Source organism: Ambystoma mexicanum, chromosome 2p (genome assembly GCF_040938575.1).
Source record: "Ambystoma mexicanum isolate Mex_15411 chromosome 2p, UKY_AmexF1_1, whole genome shotgun sequence".
Lineage (NCBI taxonomy): Eukaryota > Metazoa > Chordata > Amphibia > Caudata > Ambystomatidae > Ambystoma > Ambystoma mexicanum.
In genome coordinates this window covers 823,468,639-823,492,675 of record NC_090923.1, presented here as the reverse complement: position 1 = coordinate 823,492,675, position 24,037 = coordinate 823,468,639, and the positions used below count along the sequence as shown (strand labels likewise).

The 24,037-nt window shown below is 44.2% G+C and overlaps 1 protein-coding gene across 1 annotated transcript in view; it reads right to left on the bottom strand.

Annotated features, from left to right (window-relative positions):
* LOC138566832 (HHIP-like protein 1) overlaps positions 1–24,037 on the bottom strand; it is a 506,279-nt gene that overhangs the window by 180,718 nt on the left and 301,524 nt on the right. Inside the window, exon 3 of the mRNA XM_069644523.1 lies at positions 5,612–5,755. Within this exon, the coding sequence (XP_069500624.1) occupies positions 5,612–5,755 (144 nt within the window). The remainder of the gene's footprint in view (positions 1–5,611; positions 5,756–24,037) is intronic.

Below are 24,037 nucleotides of genomic sequence, written 5' to 3'. Positions count from 1 at the left end.
AGAAATAAAATCATGATGAAAGAAGGTAGTCATTGAGGCGAGAGCAATACAGGGAGTATGAGGAGAGAGAGCGGAGGGAAAAAGGAAGCACATTCCAGTGGAGAGGTAAGTAAGGAGAAGGAGCGAAAGCGAGAGAAGGCACATGGATGTCGAGGGACAGTAAGGAGGCGTAAGGATTCAGAGTGAAATGAGCGGGAAGGAGAGTAGAAAGAAATGAGTGAGGAAAGATATGGAGGAGGAAGATTATGAAGGGCTTTAAAGACAATACAAAGGAAATTAAAGGGCAAGCAAGAGTGAAATGGAAACCAGTGAAGTGATGCTAGAGTAGGAGAAAATGATTCCAGAGATGCGAGGGAGAAGAGAAGGCAGATGGAGGAGTTGTAGATCGAGCAGAGAGGAGCAAGATGAGAAGCTGGAAGGCCAAGAAGTAGCGCAGGACAGTAGAAAAGGTGAGAAAAACAAGTAGTTTAGTAGCAGAAAAAGAAAGAAAAGGTCTAACTTTCTGGAGGTTGAAAAGGTAGCATCGACATGAATGAGAAATGTGAGCAGAAAAGGTAAGGGAAGAATCAATGAATACACCAAGATTGCGAGCGGAGAGTGAGATAGGTAGAGCATTGGGGGGGGAGAGCAGGAGGGTGGGGGGAAAAATGGAGGAAGCAGGAAAAAAGAGGACCTCGGTTTTGGAAGAGTTACGATAAAGAAAGTGGCTGGACATCCAGGACTGGATGGCAAGGGGCAGGATGAGACAGCATGGTGAATAGCCTGAGTGAAAAATGAGAAAGAAGGAAAAAAGTGTGTGTCTTTGGCGAAAAAGTGGTGGTATAGACCAAATGAGGTGATAATGGAAGCAAGTGGAATAGTATAAAGGAAGAAGAGAAGGGGGCTCAAGACAGAACCCCGTAGTACACCATGTCAAAGAGGGAAAGTTGAGGTACTGTCACCAGCCCAAGAAACAGAATAGGTACGATTACAGAGATAGGTGCAAAACCAGTCAAGAAGAGAGTTTTTGAAGCCAAGAGAAGGAAGTGATACAAGTAGAAGAGAGTTATTGACAGTATCAAAGGCGGCTGAGAAATGTAGGAGCATCAGGAGAGAAGAATGCTAAGTGTAATGAGCTGACAGAGGTGAATTCGTGACATAGAGGAGTATAGACTCTGTGGACTGCAAGAGTGCTAGCCGGATTGCTAGCGGGGAAGGCGAGAGTGGGAATTAAGATAGGTAGAGATCTGAGAGTAGACAATTCTCTCAGGAAGCTTGGAGAGAGAGGGAAGGAGGGAGATTGGTCTAACATTAGAGAGGAGAGAAGGATCTAGAGTAGGCTTCTTAAGATTGGGAAGAATCATAGCATGCTTGAAGGATGCAGGTAAGATGGACGAGGTAAGGGAAGCATTTAAAAGAAAGGTAAGGTAAGGAAGCCGGAGCTGGATGAACTTAGCAATTAAAGATGAAAAAAGGTGATCGGTAGAAGTGGAAGTGGGTTGGGCACGAGCCAGAAAAGTAGAGGCATCAGCATCAGTTAGAGGAAGAAAGGATGATAGAGAGAGATGGGGAAGTGGAAGGAGACGGAGAGGAGCAATGTGAGATCATAGAACTGCACAAGAGAGCGACTTTAGAAGAAAAATAGGAAGCCAGCTCAGAGGCAGATAACGATGAGGTTACGGAAGGCTCAGGAGAAGGACGGGAAAGGATATGAATCAGAGTCTGAAAAAGGCACGCGTTGAGCAGAAAGGGAATGAAGAACATCTCAATTGATATCTGAAATGTCAAATTCCATTAAATTTAAAAACATTCTGCCAAAACAACGTTGCTGTGACATTTGGAATTTTGTGTAATAATTAAAAATTATGCATCACAATCCTGGCTAAGCAAGATTAATACACTGAGCTTTTACTTTCTCTTTCACCTCATGCTCAATGCTTATTTCAAATTCTAAATTACATCCTTTCTCCTCTCACTCAAGTTTCCTACCTGTCCTCTCCTCTCTCCGCTTCTGACTTTGCTAATTATTTCCCCACTAAAGTAGTGCTCTTGCATTCTTTGGCTTCCCCTTGTACTTCTACCCCACTTTCCTTCTCTTCCTCCTCGCCGTCTTTCCCAATGTCTACTTTCCTTCCTCTTTATGATACTGATGTTTCTTCCTACTTGTCCAAGGCTCAGCCTTCTGACCCTCTACCCCCCTCCTTGATTCTTAAGGTCTATACTTTTCTGCTCCCCTATCTTACTGCTTTAACTACTTCGAATTTACCATCAGTATTCAATCATGCTTCAATTCTTCCTATTCTTAAAACACCTTCACATGATCCTTCATTACCCCCTAACAAATTATTTCCTTTGTTCTGAAAACTTCTACAGTGTATAGTTTACACTGAGCTTTCTGCCCACTTAAATAATTTCTCTCTCCTGCAACTCTATCTTTTAGACTTTGTATGCCACTTAAACACCCTCCTCTTTCTCTCTAATTCACTTCTCTCTGCTCTATATGCCAACGAATCTTCTCTTCTTGTTTTCGTAGATCTGTCAGCAGCACTTGCTACCCCATTCCATTCATTAATCTTTATTCGACATTAAGGGCCTCATTACAAGTGAGGCGGTAAGGGGTTAACGGCGCCAGTAAAGGTGCCAGCACCGTCAACCCCTTACCACCCCATTAAAAGGACCCCTCGCGGGACCCCCTCTGGACGTCTGGTTTTACCAGACGTCCTTTGCGGGTCCCGCGAGCAGCCCAGCATGTTAACAATGGGCCCGTCATTAACGCCCTATGGGGGCTCATACCCGCGTATCTTAGACGCTGTAAATACTTGCCTAAGGGGTCATCGAACTGTAATTTAATTCTTTAATATCAGCTCGTGGTGACAGCCATTTGTATGACTATTTGGTTTATTATCTTCTACCCTGAGTTTTTTTCTGTTTTTTTGTTTTTTTTGTTACTGTGGTATATTTGTATCTCTGTCTTTTTGTCATGTCTGCGCCCTCAAGCCTTTGGGTTGATAGGTGCGCAATATAAATAATAAACATAAACATAAATGGGAATGGGGATGGCCCGGGTCCGGGTTCCCTGAATGGGGAAATACCGGGCCCTCCAAGGTCGGAATGGCCCTGTATTTCCCCATTCAGGGAACCCGGACCAGAGTTTGGAGGCAGCCGTGCCCTTATCAAGGGCGTGGCTGCCTCCAAACTCGTAATGAGGCCCTAAGTCTTTGGGAACTCACAAATACACATGATATTACAATCATTAAAAAACCATGCATGGAACATTTGAATTTAATATAGTCACACATGCATGCACATAAAACACGTACAAATAGAGATGCCAAACTATTATTTTACTGTTAAAAAGTAACATAGTGCATACATTTGATTTTGGTTCGGTTATCTCAGCTATTAGTTCAATCTATCTAAGGTTGAGATTCGTGATTACCATATGCCGGCACAGCCATGTACTATGTATATATATTACACACCCAAAACACCACAGCAAGGCTAACAGCAGATTTACATAGTGCAGTTCATACTGTCGACCACTCTATTCATCTCTGTACTCTTTCTCGCCTTGGCCTTCAGGTGTCTGTTCTTGACTGGTTCCGGTCCTAACCTGCTAAACGTACCTAGCCAGTTTCCTGGACAGGTCAATCTTCCTCTTTCTTTTCCCTCTTCATTACGGTGTCCCCCACAGGTTCGATTTTGGGCCCACTCTTTTTCTTCCTTCAACAATTCCTCTTGCTTCTATTATTTTTTCCTGTGGTCTCTCACCTTTTCTGCCCTTTCAGCTTGCTTGCCTGCTTGCTTGCTTGCTTGCCTGCTTGCTATTAAATCCAGGATGTCTGGAAATGATCTACATCTCAATCCCTCTAAAACAGAGGTCATCTTTTCCCTCCTACTATTATCCCTCCTCCCTTATCTGCTACTCCACCATCTCTTTCTATAACTTGCTACAGTCACGACCTTGGCATGATCTTTGACGGTATACTCTACTTTTCTTCCCATATCTCCACTGTTGCTCACTGCAGCCACTTTCATCTGGCCAACACTGGAAACGCATGTCCCTTTCTTCACACTCAAGCCACCAAACTCCATCTCTCATCACTTGTTTTCTCTCGACTTTATTATTTTTCTAATCTTCTTCTTGGTCTCCCTGTCTATCAAATTGCCTCTCTTCCCTTGACTTATAACTCATCTATTGATCTTCTTTTCCATCTATTTCGTGACTCTATTTTCCCGGCTTTGCTTTCTCTTCATTGGCTCACCTTTGAGTTTCATCTGCTTTACCACTTCACTTGTGTTTAAATGCCTTAATGGGGAACCACCCCCATATATTTCCTCTCTGATCTCCCTTTGTTGTTTCACCTCTTCCCTTCGATCTAAATCACAATTCCTTTTAGGGGTTTCGCACCCATGTGTGCTCATTTCCAATTTTTTCTATTTGCACTTAAATATTGAAACAAACCTTCTTTTGCTCTCTGATCATCGCCTGCCTTTTCAATGTGTTCATCTTTTATCTAATTGATGGATCATGTAATTTATCTCATATTTGTTGTGCTTCTTTTATTTTTGTTAAGTGCTTTGGTGAAAAGCACTATATAAATTCAATACAATACAAATACAATTGAGGATTATAGAACACATTCTCAAATGGCAATCAGAATAACACAGTACAGACCATAATTGTGCATGACCGTTGACTGATCAATAATAATATTTTGTAATTGCGTGTTGCCATTTAGAATACCTTATTATAAATTGCAGAAGAGTGTTAGTAGGCTGAGTCCTTTATATGAACACATTGCTCTTTCAGAATTCTGAAAGCTCGTTCGCAATTCACATTGCGACTTATAAACTCTCTGATTCTCAAATGGAAAGCGCCGTTTATACCAAATCAAGATGATTAATTTATACAAGCTAAATATACCTGATTCATAAAAGGAAATAGGAGTGCAACTCCATCGCATGTCCCAGAAAAGTCATGAATTGGGCCCATGCGACCCACAGATTCACAATGGTCCAGCCACATGTGAGTAATTTGCACTGCTATATGAAGATTAGATTTGGGTTTCTTCCATTAGCAATGTACACTGTATACTGGAAGCAAAGTGGTAACCCCAAAGTATTCTGCCCCTGTTATAATATCTTGAAAGAATCCATAATGCATTTTGGATTCTTCTTCTCAATGTTGAAGTATATAAAGGAAACATGCCGCTTCCAATATATGTCAGACTACTTGTATAGGATGGATCCTGTTGCCGGAGGCCCAATGTATGTATTCATGTAGCCTGGGTATTGTGAAAGAGATTTTTAGTGACTTGCTCTTGTGAACTGGTTGTTCTGTTTTAGAGAAAATGTGCTTTTATACATTTCTATGTTTTAATCTTATATGTGCTAGTGCATTTCCTGTATGGATTGTTTGTATATAATCAAGTTAATTGAATTTGCATTTCTACTTTTATAATTCAGGTGGTTTTTACTTGTACATAAATTGTACTTCTAACATGGGTGTAAGTATATCCTTTGTGAATCAGCCCCATATATTTGGAACGGTGAGCTCCAGTGATGGGAAAGATCTTTATTTGTACCAATGACTTTTCTATGCCCTCTGAGTTTACCATGCGCCACTTACTTGTTCTGGGCATTGCCGAACTCTCCAAACGGATCTCCTGCCCTCCCTCCATCTCCGGTGAAGATGTACAGGAAGCCGTCATAGCCAAACAGCAGCTGTCCCCCATTGTGATTGGATGCTGGCTCTGTGACCTCCAGGATGATCCTACAAGAAAGGGTAGGAGTATAAAATGAGACTCTCAGCTACTCTGTCCAGTGGCGTAGCACAAAATGTGGGGGCCCCCCTGTGAGCAATGCTGAGGGCCCCCCCAACTCTGCAACAAATAACGCCTAGATTATCATGCTTGCACAATACACACAAACGTGTTGCTGAAGGGGTATGCCGCACACTGTACTAGGAGAAAGATATAAATATGTGTTTTAATTAAGCAATAGAACCCGAGCGTCGGGGGCATTACCGTCTCAGGTAATGCCCCGGGGCCCATAGGTAAGGACCCGAGCGAAGCGAGGGCCTTACCGAAGGCCCCGGGGCATTACCTGAGACGGTAATGCCCCCGACGCGAGGGTTCTATTGCTATTAGTACCCCGGCCCGCAAAAATTGCGTGACCGGGGCACTAAAAGCTTTTTTTTTTGTCCTGAAACGCTGCAGCGTTTCGGCGCTGCAGCGTTTCAGGAGAAAAATAAACGACCAAGAAAATGGCCGCCGCCATGGAAAGGGAAAACGGAGTCCGTTTTCCCTTTCCATGGCGGGCATCGGGAGCGGACGCGCTGGGAACACAAGTGTTCCCAGCTTGTCTGCTCCCAAAAAAGGATCAAAAATAAGGTAAGTGTGGTTGGGAGGGCGGGAGTGGGAGGGGGGAGAAAAAAAAAACGTACCTGCGTCCCCGGCGGGGGACGAGGGAAGCCTCCAGCCGTGTGGAGGCGCGGAGCGGGGATGGCCCCGCTCCGAGTCTCCACACGGCTGTAGGCTTTCCTCGTCCCCCGCCGGGGACGCAGGTACAAGAAGGTAAGTGGGGGGGAGGGGGAAGGGAGGGAAAGAGGGAGGAAGGGGATTTAGAAAAAAAAAATTCCTTACCCGAGTCCCCGGCGGGGGGCGAAGACAGCCTCTCAGCAGCGGGGAGGCTCGGAGCGGGGATGGCCCCGCTTCGAGTCTCCTCATTGGCTGAGGGGCTGCCACGACCCCCGCCGGGAACAAAGGCCGTGGAATCCCGATGAAGGGATTCCCAGCCGGGTAGGGACCTGGCGAGAGCCAATCAGAATGGCTCTTGCCTTCTGATTGTCTCTCGCCGGGTTACTAATGCAATATACAGCACACTTTCTGAGAAAAATTGGCTAAAAAGCCACGGTGTTTGCAATTGTTTTGTAGGGTAACACCAATCAAATACATGCAAGTCATCAACAGTGCACAGGAACATGAATGCTTTGCTGTTAAAAATGCCATGCCACATTGAACACATGTCCCACTGGCTGCACAATGTAGACCAGTGTAGACACGTAATAACATTACAGTAAAGCATGCCCGGCCACATTTAGACATACCTAGACTGGTTGCACCAGAATTCTAGTCGAAGCAATAACACTCATCAAGAAGAGAGCAAACATTCAAGCCCGGTCTCTGCGGCCTCTAACAACACGGCCAAACTCTTTAAAAACTGCAAGGAACTGGTCAATCCTGTTGCGGTCTCTACATCTCCTGTTCCCTTCCAGGCCCTTTGTATGGCTCTGGCCTCTCACTTCCCATCTAAAACTCAGGACATCCTGTCCTCTATCTCCTCTTCCTCTCCTTGGTCCTCTCTCGGCCCCCCTTTGGCCATCTCTACGTCTCCTTCTCCTTTCTCCTCTTTTTTTCTGACAACACCTGACAAGGTTTCTAGACAAGTCCGATCTATGAAAGCGTTGTCTAAACAGGTGCTCCCCTGCTCCTCCAGAACCATCAAGGACCATATTGACACCCTTGCTCCAGCCTTGGCCGATTTCTGTAATCACTCTTTCACGGCGGGAATGTTCCCCTCTCCCCTTAAGCACTCCCTTGTGTACCCACTCATCAAGAAGCCGTCTGCCGATCCTACTTGCCCAGCAAACTATCGCCCAATCTCCAACACCCCTTTCCTGAGCAAACTCTTGTTAAGGCTGGCCATCTCCCAGCTTACTCTTCACACTGAATCTGTTGGTCGTCTATCAGTCTGACTTCAGAGCTGCCAGAGGAACGGAAACTGCTGCCTGAACACCCGCGAAGATCTGCACTCTAACCTTGATTCCAGCATTCCTTCTGTCCTAATCCTCCTTGATCTTTCCTCTACTTTCGACACAGTCAACCACGCTGAAGAGGAGGTCCCAAACATAACTTGCATTCCAGTCAGCCATTTTGAAGTACCAGGAACATTCGCACCGAAATATGTGACGTATGATGAGCAGATAAACCAGCAGAGAACCGCAGTGGGGCTCTGGCCAATGCCTATCAGAAGAATAATACCTGTCGAAGCACCGATAACCAGACAACCATGGACAGTAAGGTATCCATAGAGAAATCCCGACCAGCAAATGACACGAAATGAAGATTGCTTAAACACTGTCCCGGAAGAAACTGAAAGGGCCTCAATTGAAGACGAATGGTGATGTCACGAAGACCCGGACAGACTTGCAGATAGAAGATAAGACGACCCAAAGATGACACACAGAGACGAACCGCCACGAATAAGGATATCGTGAACTTAAAAGGAGAGACGATGTTGAAAAATAAAGAAACTTAAGCCATAAGCAGGATGAAGATATTCAACCAGCTAACGCCTGTACATATTCTTAAAACCGCAAGAAGCTATGAAAACAGTGTGCCTTGCTATGCTTAGTAGAAGATAGACTGCGGCAAGCGCCACCTATACATATCTACCTCAACGAAGCACACTATATAAGTGCGAGTCCACTTTACACAAAAGCAAAATTAACTCAGGTTACTAGGGGTCAAACAGGACAGGATTCGAATTCCAGCTAAAATGAGAAGAGATGGCGGAATTGAAACTCAGCAGATGCAACGTGAGCCAGGAAGAGCCAAGGCCAGACCAAGAGAAGGAGCGAACAATAGCTTTGCGGAATCGAAACTTAAGAACAGAATAGCCCATCTCAGAAAGGCTGAGATAAGGAGGCCCAGGCAGGTGGAAAGCCGAACAAGAATTAAATGCACAAATAGAAGGCAGATTCACGGTGTGCTAGCATGTGACCAGCCAAGCGAGAAGAGGCACACCTACACCTGGCTGTCGCCCAGACAGAGATATCATAACTTTTCCTGACAAGAATATACTGCTTCGAGGCCGACCATAGCCAACTAATTGACACATAGCCACTTAAGTAATGATTGATGGAAGGGAGGCCGGGTGAATCTTGAGGCATCCTGCACCTGGATGACCATTCTGCGTGCTGCTAATTAAAGTGGAGATGTATCCATGGGGTTGAAGCCAACCCAATCACAATGGACCAAATAATCGAGGGTCCTATAGATAGTAGAACCAATGGGACATCATACTTTTAGTGACATCTACAAGAGTAATGTTAGAAGGATGGGCTTAGACACCCACCTGATAAGTGTTTATCCAATCCTCTCACTCCGTTACCATATACAAATATTATAGCACCTATACTAAAGTTACCTTTTCCTAACCAATAGAATTGCATGTTAACTTTTGAGTGTTACACTTCAATGATGACAAGTTTTGGGTATACATGTTATTGTTTGTATGAAGTTTTTGGGAGTTGAAGCGAGACAGGCTATCGCATCACTGTTGATTTCCATGTTTCTCCGTTTTTTGTACTTGTCATTAAACGGACTCCCCTTTGCCAAACCATTGAGTTGTCCCTATTGATTGGTGTTGGAGTAAGAAAACCTGCACCCCCATCCTTCACAAGGTGCAGCTATCTCGTGTTAAAGTACTGTGGAGCAAACCCTGACTCTATGGGCTGGCCGGGGGTCTCTCCAGTACAACGCCATCCTGATCAGTCGACTACGTGAGAACCTGGGCATCAGGGATCAGGCCCTGGGGTGGCTGACCTCCTTCCTCTTGAACTGCCGCTCCCAGGGCCAACTTGGTCCCTTTCTCTCTGCCACTTCTCTCACTACCTGTGGCGTTCCCCAGGGCTCTATCCTCTCACCCTGGGTTTTTCAACTTCTACTTGGTCCCTTTGGCCCCCCTGATCTGTACCTTCTCCTCTAACTTTCAGTGTTATGTGGATGATACTCAGATTTCCTTCAGGCTCTTCTCCTCTCTCACTCATTCCTGACTGTCTACCCAGGATTGGTGAGCCTCCAACGATCTCTGCCTTAATGCCATTAAGATGGAGATCCTTCTCATTGGGACCCCTGCCCCTGCTTTCCCTCTCTCACTCTGGCCGCCCACCTTGGGCCCTTTTCCTTCGAGGCAAAAAACCTTGGTGTCATCTTTGACTCCACTCTCTCGTTCTCTCCTCACTTCTCGGACTTCGCCAAGAAGTCTCACTACCAGCTGTTCCTCCTCAAAGGGACTCTTCCCTTTCTCACTTTTCCCCAGAGCCCTGTTTCTCTCTTTGCTGGACTACTGCAATAGCCTCTTTCTTGATCTGCCCTCCTCTACTCTCCGGCCTCTGAAACTAATCCAGAACAGGACTGCGAGACTTATCCTTGGCCTCAAGCCCAGGGATCGTATCTTTCCAGCCCTGAAATCTCTCTAATGGCTCCCGGTGGCTGCAAGGATCAAGTTCAAGACCCTTTGCATTGTCCACAAGGCTTTCTGGCATTGGGGCCCACACTACATCCAACGCTCTTTCCAAAATACGTTCCTTCTCAAGCACTTCCCCCAGCTACCTCTGACTCTCTAAGGGTTACACGCTTCTCCAGGCAGAGAGTGGGGGGTAGATCTCTCTCCGCTGTAGGTGCCTCCCTCTGGAATGGCCTCACTGCCCCTCTCAAACTTGAGCGGACCACCCGAGGTTCCGGAAGCAGTTCAAAACTTTCCTCTTCTCCTCTGCTTTCTCTCTAACCCTCCCCGTCTGACCTATCTGACCTACCTGTCTGCTGTACCGAATGGTGGCTTGGCTACCCTCAGAGTCTCACTGAGCCCAGGCTCTTTCTTGATCAGTCACCTTTGCACTGCTCTGGGACTACCACACACTGAGGGGCTGTAACTGTAACCCTACAGTCCCTTGTTCTCCTTGCACTACCAAGAGCTGTGCTGCCCTGGCTGCACTTACTCAGAGCATTACTGCCCTGTTTTCCTCTCCCCTCTTCTTTGCACTCCCCTACCTCCCTTTCCCCTTGCATTTCTCGTTGTTGCACTTGCACGGTCTGAATGACACAAAGCCTAGGATGATCGTTTGTCTTGTCCTCCCTCTATCTTGCCTCCCTTGTCTTGTCGCGCCTAGAAACACTTGTGTACAAGCGTGTTATAAATGACTTATATCATATCATATCATCACAGATGCCCAGAAAAATATACAATGCCGCAGTAAGAAACGGCTAGACTGGCAGCATCCAAATGCCAGTCTAGCCAGGTAATTACACTTAGCAGTACTGCTTTATCAGAAATGCGCAGGTAAAACAAAAATCATATCAAACTGAGGAATGACTAGACTGGCTGCACCAAAATGCCTCTCTAGCCACTAATACCACATATCATGCCTGCTTAGCCTGGACATGGACAACCATTATGATTTATCGCACAATCCCGCCCCCACACATCCCATCTCCCTCCCACCCCATACCCCAACCTCCAAAATCAGCTCCTTGGCCCAGAATGACCTTCATGTCCCTCTTCCCTGTCCCAGAGCTTACATATGAGGCTCCTTGCCTCAAAGGTAAGTACTAGGACGAGGAAGAGTGGGCCTAGGAGTAATGAAGATTACAGGTAGCTAAGTCAGTCATTGCCTCCATGTACCACTACCTCATCCCAGTACTTGTGTATGAGGCAGAGTGCGTAACACACAAGTACTGCCTCATACACAAGTACAGAGGTAAGAGAAAATAGGGCTGAAGTACTGGTGTAACTCCATTGAGTTGACTGGGCTTCAGCACTCCCCCCCTGAAATTTTGGGCTATGTTGATTCAACCTGGCTGACCTTCAGAGCAGTTGCCGGAAAGAACAGGGCACAGATGTTCCCCGGCACCTGGGTTTCGTTGGTAACAAGGGCCCAGAAATTACTAACGTAAAGCATTTCAGTGGTAGTACCTGCATTCAAATGAGACATTTTTTAGGCAATTTAAATCGTGGTGTGGGTTTAGTACTAGAATGCCAGGGGAGTGATTGGAAGGGTAGAGCGGGAACAGTATACCGCTCATTCTCACAGCAGTCTATAAGTGGGTGCTTTCAGACTTAAAGGAAAGAGTTAATTGCTTGTAACACTGAAGATGCACTAGAATAGTCTCAATAAAAATGTGTAAAGAAGTTAGATGCCCCCACACAAATAAGTTCGCCCCTTCCCCACCGCCCGTGAAGTTAGCAACTCTCCCAACATTTGAAGGATTAGCCACCCGAAATGTAGGTTTTGTTGCCGCCCCTGAACACAAGCACACACACCATTCACCATATACACACACGCACACCCAGCCATCCATACATTTAAGTGTGCACCCTTTCACCATAGAGGTACACACGCCCAGGCACCCACCCATACATTTAAGTGTGCACTCTTTCACCATAGACTCACACAGGCAGCCACCTATACATTTAAGTGTACATCCTTTCACCATGCAGGCACACCTAGGCAGCCACCCATACATTTAAATGTGCACCCTTTCACCATACACAAACACACACACACCCAGCCACCAATATATTTGTGTGCACCCTTTCAGCATACAGTCACAAAGGCAGCCACCTGCACATTTAAGTATACACCCTTTCACCATACACTCACACACGTACACGTCATGGGTTTGAGGGGAGCCCTATTACTTCAAAAAGAAATTGGTTCTTTTTGAAGTCACTCTGACTTCATAAAGAAATTATTTCCATTAAGGACCGAACCATAGCAGAAATAATTGTTTTATGACGGCAGAGTGACTTCAAAAACAAACTATTTATTTTGAAGTCATAGGGCTCCCTCCACCCCTTGACATGGAGGCCTCCAGCCTGGGGTCTTCCATTTCATGGGTGGGGTGAGTCCTCGGACTTCAAAAACGAAGTTTCTTTTTGTAATCACTCTGCCGTCATAAATAAATTATTTCTGTTCCAGAAATATTGTATTTATGAAGGCAGAGTGAATTAAAAAAAAAAACATTAAAAAAATACATAATTTTGAACATATTTGTTTTCATTTTTTTTCCTCCAAGTGGGACCCCCTGCCAGTACATGTGCTCGCGGGGCACCCGGCACCGCGGGAGCTGCGGGGGGGCCCCGTTACGCCAGTGCATGGAATGATCTGCATGTATGCCACCTATTTTCAATCAGTCACCTAAGCTGCACTGACCTGGTTTAGATAACGAGGGCAGTACCGTGAATCCAGATAACTTGGGGAAAACAGCTCAGTGTACTGGACAGCCTGCACTCACTGAACTGGACCAACAAAATAGTGGAAGGGTGCGAGGGGAACCTGGAAGGAAAGTACAGGAGGGAAGTGGAGGAGGACCAAAATCCATGTGGCAAAATGACTTCACCACCATTAGAAAACAGGCGGAATTCTGGGAGCTCTTTGGATATATTCCACTGAGTCACTGCAGCATTTCCAAGTGGGAACGGTATTATTATGCAGCGGACAGTCTTTAGTGCCAAGGTGGAGACAATTAGATTGAAAGACAATTGAAAGCGCTCCAAAATGTACTCATGGGCAAGAGAAATGGTGATTTGGGTTTGCCGATAAACTTTGAAACCCGTTAAAAGAAAGTAAAAAAGTGCTTGTATGCTTCAGTGTTTGTTTTCAGTGTTATGTCATGTGTGCTTGTATGCATGTGTGCACGAGAGCGTTTGAAGTGATGTACACGCATGTGAGTGAGCAGTCCGTGTCTCTGCATCTTTGGATGTGTGAGTGACTCACTAAATGACGGAGTGAGCGTTTGTGTGAGCTAGTGCAAGCCATGCATGGGAGTGTGTGTGTGTTAGTTTGGTGGGGGTGGCAATGGTGGTGAATATGTGGGCACTGCCAGCCTGACCAAATATTTTACAGTACCACGTTGGCATATATTGTTAACAGAGGAAACATAAACAGGTACATTAAAGTGTTGTGCTGCCATATATTTGTGTGCAGCCATCATGAGTAAGTGTTTAATGTGGCCATGCTGGCATATTTTGTAAAGCTAGGTTTAGTGAACAAGTTCTTTACAGTGGCATGCCGGGGTATACAGCCAGCATGTTCAACCTTTTTACAGGGCCACGATGGCATATATTATGGACACAAGCATCATTAACATGTACTTTACAGTGGGATTTTGGCATTTACTTGGGCACAGCCAGTTTTAGAAAGTGTTTTACAGGGGCATGTTGTCATATATTTTGGGCACAGGTGCCATAGAAATGTACAATGCTCATGTGTGCTGTAAGAGACCTAGCATCCATGTGTTGTATTTTTTCATTGTACTCCACGAAACCGATTGCATGGATGGTTTACCCAGTAATTTGTGCTTTAAAATGCGCTATTTCCAACCCCCTCTCCAAACCCCATACGCTGCGTTGGGCTCAGTCGCATGAGTGAGAAGGGCGGGGTGGGGTGAGGGTGCTGGACACTGGAGGCAGTAGCAGTGCTGTGAGACACCTTTGTACCAGAGAAAGGAGGTTTTCTCTTCCCTGCTTTCAGAACAGTGTGTGCATGCGGGCAACCCCACTGGAATCAAAGACGCTCTGCTGGCTGGGGCTGGGAGGAAGACCCTGGCACACAGTAGGCCCCAGAGTGACACAGGGTGAGAGGAGGATGCACTCTAACTCTCGCGTTCTTTTCATGTGGTAAAACGTTTTGCAATAATGCTCCATCATGTGTCCACAAGGTCTCAATACTAACACTCCTAAAGTGGACAATGCTGCAAATATGGCCATTCATGTGTGCACACAATCGTAACAGCTACAAACTAGACAGAAACTCTGTGATTGCAAACAAAATGCATGTGTGCAAGTTCGCAACACACCAGTACAGCAATATTTATATAAATGCTTCTGCCAGTAGACCACTTGCCCGTTTACAAAATACACAAAATATAGACAGCAAATGTGTGCAAAGTCACAACACAAACTCTGCACAGACCCACACCACAACAGAGACCAACATTAACTGCACACACAGAGACACACTAAACACAAGCAGAGCTCCATGTGCTCACAGATCAACACTGTTTCTTTCCCTGCTTAAAAGTGCCAAGGACGAGTATGCTCGTCCTTTTTGAATAGACCTGCATAATAGCCTGGCAGTTAAGGGGTTAAACTGCCTCCAAGCCTCTTTTCTTTTGCAGCTGGTCAGCTGAGACAAGGTGTTCTAGGTCATGTGACCTCTGCCGCACCCATTATTCAGCTCTTGTCTAAAACTCCTAAAGTTGGAGCAAGAGGGAGTGCTATGAGTAAGACCACACGACACGCACAGAGCATTCCAAATGGCTGGCTCCTAGCCTTTCGACCTCCACTTGAGCCACACCCTGTCTCGAAGTGGAGCGAACGCTGCCTGTAAAGTGCACATTTTCAGTCAAATAAACGAGCTTCCTCAAAATTATAGTCTTTTTGATCAAGCAGCAAATTTAAAAATCGATTTGCACCTTCAACGTTGACCAGGACGGAACAAACGAGTATAAAGGTGATGTGATCATACTTTTGTCCCCCTGCAACCATTATCCCATTGTCAAAACCCATTCTTTGTTGGGTTCAGCCCAAAACACAAAGGGCCTGATTCATGGATTTTTTTGCACGGTACAAAGCAACTTTGCACTGCTGAAAAGTGACTGCGCACTGCTGATGCAAACCTCGGTGCATGGAACTGTGCAAAGTGTATTTTTGCCGTACAAAGTCATTTTGTAATGCAAAAATGACTTTGCACTGACTTTGCACCCCAAAAATAAATTTTGCACAGTTCGATGAATCAGGGTGTGTGTAGGTAGTGCAAAGTCACTTTTCAGCAAAGAATTCCATGAATCGGGCCCATAGTGGACATCTATAACAAAGATCCTCGCTCAGGTGGTGGACATCCCGAGCTGATACCCTATGATATAGCAGAAAGCCGCATTAACTCAGGCACCGCTACCACCAGGCGAGTTACTGGTGAATAAATGATGAATAAATAGTTTTTCTACAGTGGTAACCCCCACGTTCTGGTGATATTCCCTCCTACTAAGTGAGGATAAATAATGTGTATTTAAACAAAAGGAAGGAACATATAACAGACTGCAACAACACAGTATATATCCTCAGACAGCAATTTCTTGTAGCAACCATGAAACAAATATAGGCTGCATTATGTGTTCTCAATAATCATCAAAAAGCAGTATTACCAAAAAATATCATTTTTAATATATTAATCACTCTTTAGCACAAGAAATACACTCATTTGTTTTAAAAAAACGTATACACATAACATAGTCATATACATCTTAAAATCACGCCACCTCACAGTGTACAGAATTAAATGCCAAAAATTTCATTAGCACAACACAACAATGGCAACTCAATTGTTCACATTTCCCATTGTGTGAACCAGCCCAACTTATATAAGTTTCAGTCCTCTGTGTTTCAAAGTAACCAGACATTCATCAGGGGCAGAAGTAATCCTGTGCTCCAGGTCGATTCTTCCTACATATACACCAGGTTGCTATCTCTAAGGATACAAAGACAAACACGTATCACTAACACGGGCATAATCAGTGTAATCAATCACCATAGCCAAACCCTAATCACCAATAGGGTATCTAGTACACACTACATCATGTACTGGATCTGCGGTCAGAAGAAATATATGTCTTTGACCGTATAAGCCAAGTCAGTACTGGCTCTTCACTATTACAGCAGTAAGTGAAATTCATAAGTAAGTACCTAGAGGAATTCTACCAATGGCAGTATTTTCATTTTTATTCACCTCCTAATCCCGAACACAAGGAATTTAGGGAATATCCAACCACATTAGAGCCTGGCACAACAACAGAAACCGGCTCACCCTCGGGTGTTAAAAACTGTTCTTTAGTTGGATACAGTCACAACTCAGTGGCATAGTCACCCATCATCTTTCTTTCCAATTTTCTAAAACGAACTATCAGTGCCTAAAATACAAAAAATTGAGGGTAAGATGCCCAGCCCCAGATGTCAAGTAAGCATCCGCTACTCTAATAAAGGCCAAAAAACAGGTCTTACCTATTCCAGCGATTTTCAATTCTCCGAAAAACACTACAGTACAAGTCTGTATAGATAGGGCCTCTTCCTTCTACAATTCCTCTAGCTCTGAAAGAGTAAAAGTGCTAAGTAAATACATCGCAAAGGAAAGGAGCATCTTCTGCAGAGTGTTAGGGTTAAAGTTACTTCCAAAGGCATCCCCTCGTTCTTACCTTATCTATGCCAACTGATGACCTGAAAACAGGCAGAGTACTACATCTCACGCCCGGGATTACAGTGGATCAACACCCTGAGACTACGGCCCAAAAACCGTACTGAAATCCCCATTACGTGGCACTCGTGTGACACGATGACGTCATCACGCTCCGCGGAACGCGGTAACGCGATGACGTCATCACGCCCCGCGCCACGCACGTGTGAACACCCATTCAAATCAGGCAAAACATGCCCGAGTTGCTAAGCAACTAAGGCCACAGGTCCGCCAATGGAAAAAAGGGGTGTGACTCCCATCATACCAAGAGAAAGGGCAAAAATCCCAAACAAGACCACAAACGGATCAAATATAGTGGCGAAGTATGCAAAACATGTGAGGAAAAGGTGCAGGCATTCTCCACCAGCTCTGAAAAGAGCATTAACTGATCCAGGACACAGGAAAAGAGACCTGCTACCCCTGATCATGTCCAAAGAAAACCACAACAGAACATCACTCACGGTGGAAATTCTCTAAACACAGAGACAACCACATAGGAAACAACCCCTTATGGCAAATTGTTTGTGGCCTGTATGACAACAAATTGCATTTCTTCACATAGAAATAGAGATTCTCCCTCAATGGGTACCAACAAACAGTGCAACACTCCTAGGACCTCCAAAGTCCCTTCAAGGTAACAGGTAAATTGCTTATCTGATGTTATGCCACTCGATGTTCTCATACAATCCTGTGACATGACTGTTGATAAGAAAGATAAGCTTTTGTTCCAGATTAATCAGTTTCCTATTAATTTCGTCTTGGGATCTACCCTTGATCTTTTTTAAAATACACCATTCAAAATCAGAGAAAGTATGTTTTTTATCTTCGAAATGTTTGACTAGAGGAGCTTTATCAGTATGATGTTTTAAACAGCTCCTATGCTCGATCATCCGAGTCTTGCACTTTCTGTTTATTTTGCCTTTATAAATTAGGTCACACGGACATTTAATCATATAAATTACATTTTCCGTTTTACAATTAGTGTGTTCATTTAGCACCCATTCAGAAGTGAGACCCAAATTCACAGTGGTCATTTTCTTGGTAAATGGACACATGACACATTCTCCACATGGATGTTGACCCTTCACTCGAGGCAGACCCCTCAATGTACTTTGGGCACCCTCCTGGCTAACCACCTGGTGTATGTCATTCTTCATCACAAGATTACGAATGTTGGTGCTCTTTTTGAAAGCTATCATAGGTAATGGACTGTTCATAGTCTTTTTCCAATTTTTACATATGATATTCTTGACTTTATAGGAAAGATTACTAAAAGTGTTGACAAACACCAATGGAGTCTCATGGTTAGCAGTGTCTTTCTTATTCTTTACCAGCAGAGCTTCCCGGTTGTTATTAAAAGCTCGTTTGGCAGACTGCCTGACAACGTTTTTGGGATAGCCTCTATCGATCAAGTTATCCATAAGTAATTTATCCATATCCATAAGTAAATTGGCCCCGGTTTCATAATCATAGTTGGTACTGCTGTTACGTTTCAAACGTAAAAATTGCCCAAAGGGCAAATCGTCCCGAACATGTTTCGCATGGTGGCTTCTATAGTGCAGTAGTGCATTTTTGTCAGTGCTTTTGACAAACGGTTTAACCCATAGTGAGATCTAAATAGTTCACTTCTGAGGAGCTCATTGTCGCTGTGAATTTCAGGTATCTATTCTGATTATTTAACCATGCCAAAAAACTATTGGCTTCATCCATCGAGCCATGCCACAGCATAAATACATCATCGATGTATCGTAGCCATTGTGTTATTTGTTGCTTGAAAGGATTAATTTCTGAATAGATTACCGTTTGTTCCACCATATCTACGTACAGATTGGCCAAATTAGGAGCCATGGCGGCACCCATGGCTGTACCTTCAACCTGTAAGTAGAATTGTCCCAGAAATTGGAAAAAATTATTCGTCAAAGCTGTTTCTGCACACCATAAAATAAAGGCATTGCTCACAGGATGATTGTCTTCACGTTGAAGCAATATCTCCTCAACCACTTCAAGAGTTGCTCGTTGGGGAATGTTAGTATAAAGCGACTGGATGTCTAAGCAAATGAGTATGTCCTTGGTGTGATCAAAAGTGAGCCCTTCAATTTTCCCAATGGCATCTCTGGTATCTTGAACATAGCTTTTCATTTTCATTACGAAAGGGCGTAGATAGAAATCCACAAATTTTGATAAGGGTTCCAAGATGGAATTCACGCCCGACACAATGGGTCTACCAGGGGGTCTCACCAGATCTTTATGGATTTTGGGCAAGATGTAAAAAATAGGAGTTCTAGCGGTCTCTCTTGCTAGATAGTCTCCTTCCTGTTTACTAATCTGTTTTAAATCAACAGCTTTACCCACTTTCTCTTTTATCATTTTCATGATGGCAGGACCAGGATCTTGATCAATTTTGCAGTAGCTGATATTATCTGACAGAAGTCTATGACATTTCTCGATATAATCTTTCTTATTCAAAAGGACTATCGCTCCTCCTTTATCTGCCTGACGAATGACAATTTTCTCATTTTTACCCAAGCCTCGTAGTACGGAAATTTCTTGCGGACTTAAATTAGAGTTCTTGGGAATGCCTTTAGTTTCAAGTTTTCTCAAATCTTGTAAGACCTTTTTCTTTAAAGACTACTGATTCTAGAGAATGTGCGTGATGGGGTGGGCACCAAGTCGAGGGATTTCTCAGGCCACTGTAATTTGCCTGAAGACTGGCTGGTTGATTTTCAAAGAATTCTCTAAGATGTACCTTGCGCATAAATGCACTGAATTCTAACCTGAATTCAAAAGGATTGTGATATTTTGATATCACGAAATTCAGGCCTTTGTTCAGACACCGTTCTTCATCACTGGTAAAGAATAAGAAAGACACTGCTAACCATGAGACTCCATTGGTGTTTGTCAACACTTTTAGTAATCTTTCCTATAAAGTCAAGAATATCATATGTAAAAATTGGAAAAAGACAATGAACAGTCCATTACCTATGATAGCTTTCAAAAAGAGCACCAACATTCGTAATCTTGTGATGAAGAATGACATACACCAGGTGGTTAGCCAGGAGGGTGCCCAAAGTACATTGTGGGGTCTGCCTCGAGTGAAGGGTCACCATCCATGTTAAGAATGTGTCATGTGTCCATTTACCAAGAAAATGACCACTGTGAATTTGGGTCTCACTTCTGAATGGGTGCTAAATGAACACACTAATTGTAAAACGGAAAATGTAATTTATATGATTAAATGTCCGTGTGACCTAATTTATATAGGCAAAACCAACAGAAAGTGCAAGACTCGGATAATCGAGCATAGGAGCTGTTTAAAACATCATACTGATAAAGCTCCTCTAGTCAAACATTTCGAAGATAAAAAACATACTTTCTCTGATTTTGAATGGTGTATCTTAAAAAAGATCAAGGGTAGATCCCAAGACGAAATTAATAGGAAACTGATTAATCTGGAACAAAAGCTTATCTTTCTTACCAACAGTCATGTCACAGGATTGAATGAGAACATCGAGCGGCATAACATCAGATGAGCAAGTTACCTGTTACCTTGAAGGGACTTTGGAGGTCCTAGGAGTGTTGCACTGTTTGTTGTTACCCATTGAGGGAGAATCTCTATTTCTATGTGAAGAAATGCAATTTGTTGTCATACAGGCCACAAACAATTTGCCTTAAGGGGTTGTTTCCTATGTGGTTGTCTCTGTGTTTAGAGAATTTCCACCGTGAGTGATGTTCTGTTGTGGTTTTCTTTGGACATGATCAGGGGTAGCAGGTCTCTTTTCCCGTGTCCTGGATCAGTTAATGCTCTTTTCAGAGCTGGTGGAGAATGCCTACACCTTTTCCTCACATGTTTTGCATACTTCGCCACTATATTTGATCCGTTTGTGGTCTTGTTTGGTATTTTTGCCCTTTCTCTTGGTATGATGGGAGTCACACCCCTTTTTTCCATTGGCGGACCTGTGGCCTTAGTTGCTTAGCAACTCGGGCATGTTTTGCCTGATTTGAATGGGTGTTCCCACGCGCGTGGCGCGGTGACGTCATCGCGTTACCGCGTTCTGCGGAGCGTGATGAGGTCATCGCGTCATGCGAGTGCCGCGGAATGGGGATTTCAGTACGGTTTTTGGGCCGTAGTCTCAGGGTGTTGATCCACTGTTATCCCGGGCGTGAGATGTAGTACTCTGCCTGTTTTCAGGTCATAAGTTGGCATAGATAAGGTAAGAACGAGGGGATGCCTTTGGAAGTAACTTTAACCCTAACACTCTGCAGAAGATGCTCCTTTCCTTTGCGATGTATTTACTTAGCACTTTTACTCTTTCAGAGCTAGAGGAATTGTAGAAGGAAGAGGCCCTATCTATACAGACTTGTACTGTAGTGTTTTTCGGAGAATTGAAAATCGCTGGAATAGGTAAGACCCGTTTTTTGGCCTTTATTAGAGTAGCGGATGCTTACTTGACATCTGGGGCTGGGCATCTTACCCTCAAATTTTTGTATTTTAGGCACTGATAGTTCGTTTTAGAAAATTGGAAAGAAAGATGATGGGTGACTATGCCAGTGAGTTGTGACTGTATCCAACTAAAGAACAGTTTTTAACACCCGAGGGTGAGCCGGTTTCTGTTGTTGTGCCAGGCTCTAATGTGGTTGGATATTCCCTAAATTCCTTGTGTTCGGGATTAGGAGGTGAATAAAAATGAAAATACTGCCATTGGTAGAATTCCTCTAGGTACTTACTTACGAATTTCACTTACTGCTGTAATAGTGAAGAGCCAGTACTGACTTGGCTTATACAGTCAAAGACATATATTTCTTCTGACCGCAGATCCAGTACATGATGTAGTGTGTACTAGATACCCTATTGGTGATTAGGGTTTAGCTATGGTGATTGATTACACTGATTATGCCCGTGTTAGTGATACGTGTTCATCTTTGTATCCTTAGAGATAGCAACCTGGTGTATATGTAGGAAGAATCGACCTGGAGCACAGGATTACTTCTGCCCCTGATGAATGTCCGGTTACTTTGAAACACAGAGGACTGAAACTTATATAAGTTGGGCTGGTTCACACAATGGGAAATGTGAACAATTGAGTTGCCATTGTTGTGTTGTGCTAATGAAATTTTTGGCATTTCATTCTGTACACTGTGAGGTGGCATGATTTTAAGATGTATATGACTATGTTATGTGTATATGTTTTTTAAAACAAATGAGTGTATTTCTTGTGCTAAAGAGTGATTAATATATTAAAAATTATATTTTTTGGTAATACTGCTTTTTGATGATTATTGAGAACACATAATGCAGCCTATATTTGTTTCATGGTTGCTACAAGAAATTGCTGTCTGAGGATATACACTGAATAACTGATGAACCCATATGCATGCATCATTGTCGGCCGATCCCAAACCCTCACCCGAAATAATTTGTCTCACAACATTTGATCAAGTGTTGGCAATAAAAGGCCATAGGATTTTATTGTGCAGTTAACAATAATCACATATCCTAATAATATCATACTTTTGGGCACCGGGTCCTGAGGTTACCCCCTCCGGTCCGTGCCGCCACACACGGGCAGGTTACCGGCTGACCGTGTTCCCCCGAAAGTATCTCCTAGTAACAGCCCCTGAAAGCCAGGGTTGCAGTGATTTCTCGAAAGAAATGTTCCATGCCCTGGTTTGATAAATGAGTGCCTTGTTTGTGAAGAAGATCCGAGTCACCTAGGGTAATGGCCAGGTGTTTTACGAAGCCCAGCCCTTTAGCTGTACAGAATTTCTCAAGCCCCCTATTGAGTTTTCTTCTGGCAATGTCTACGGATTTGTAACAGTGGGCCCCCTGCCATTTCTTTCTGAGTAGGATGGCCGAGAAGTATATTTCTGTTTCCCTCCAGTTGTGTGAAATGCCTGCTAGGGAAGAGCAGATTTTCTCGAATAGGTTTCTCCTTCCTGTGGTAACCAGATCATTCTGGCGGGTCTCTGTATGCGATCAGGTCTGCTAGTGGATGTCGGCCCACCGTAGGCCTCTGTATCCCCACCATGAAGCAATGGTGTTTCTGAAGTGTGGCCAGTCTTTGGTTTCTTCCAACCAACGGCCTGTCCTGAAAACGAAAGAGTGGCCGACAATCCATGCTGATCTGAGTGAGGTCCTCCCTTCGCCTGTTGTTTCTGCAGGAGGGAGGGAGAGAAAGAAAAAATGGGGGGAGGGGTGGCTATATTAGCTGTGGTCTGATGTATCTTTTGTTGCAATCTGACTTCCATCCCCCTATGTTTTTTAGCTGTTGTGTTGCCAGGCCTCCTTGCCATGCTGAGGTGACGGCACATATTCTAAAGGAGTGGGTGCCAAAACCCTTGGGGTCCCACCCTGCTTTGCTGATTGCTTTCATCAGCACCCCTTTAAATTGGTAGCGGCTCAGTGCTGAGGCGTCCTTGTGGATTAAAAACCTCCCCTCCACCTTGGGCCTTTGTGCGTAATAAAGGTTGGTTATACATACTGGGCAGTGTGTTACCTCATCAATGCAACAAATGTTGATGGGTCTTTTTGCCCCTGTTTTTGACTGTTGGATTTCCAAGTTGACGCTATCCTGTCTGACCCTGACCTCCATAACGCCTAACCCGTTTGAGGCCTTGGTGCTGTAGGCGATATAATGTGTTTTGAATAATGTGATCTCCTATGGGTGCCAGCATATGGCTTCCAACTGGTCTGCTATTTTTAGCAGTTTGCTGAAATCAAGGGGGCGGCGGGTGTCTACCTGGGGTCTGTAAGCGATATTCAATCAACACTACAGCTAAGTCAATGCCTAGTCTGGGATGCTGAGGAAAACCCTTATTGATGTATTTTTATATCCAGTTCAGCACTCTGGATGACAACCCTTGTATAACACCCCCCTCTTAGAATCCCCCTGACCCCACTGAGCCAAGAAGTAGGTTTGTTTTGCAAATTAAAAGGTTTATTTGAAAATTTAAACAATATATATATCACACCTCTATAAATAAATT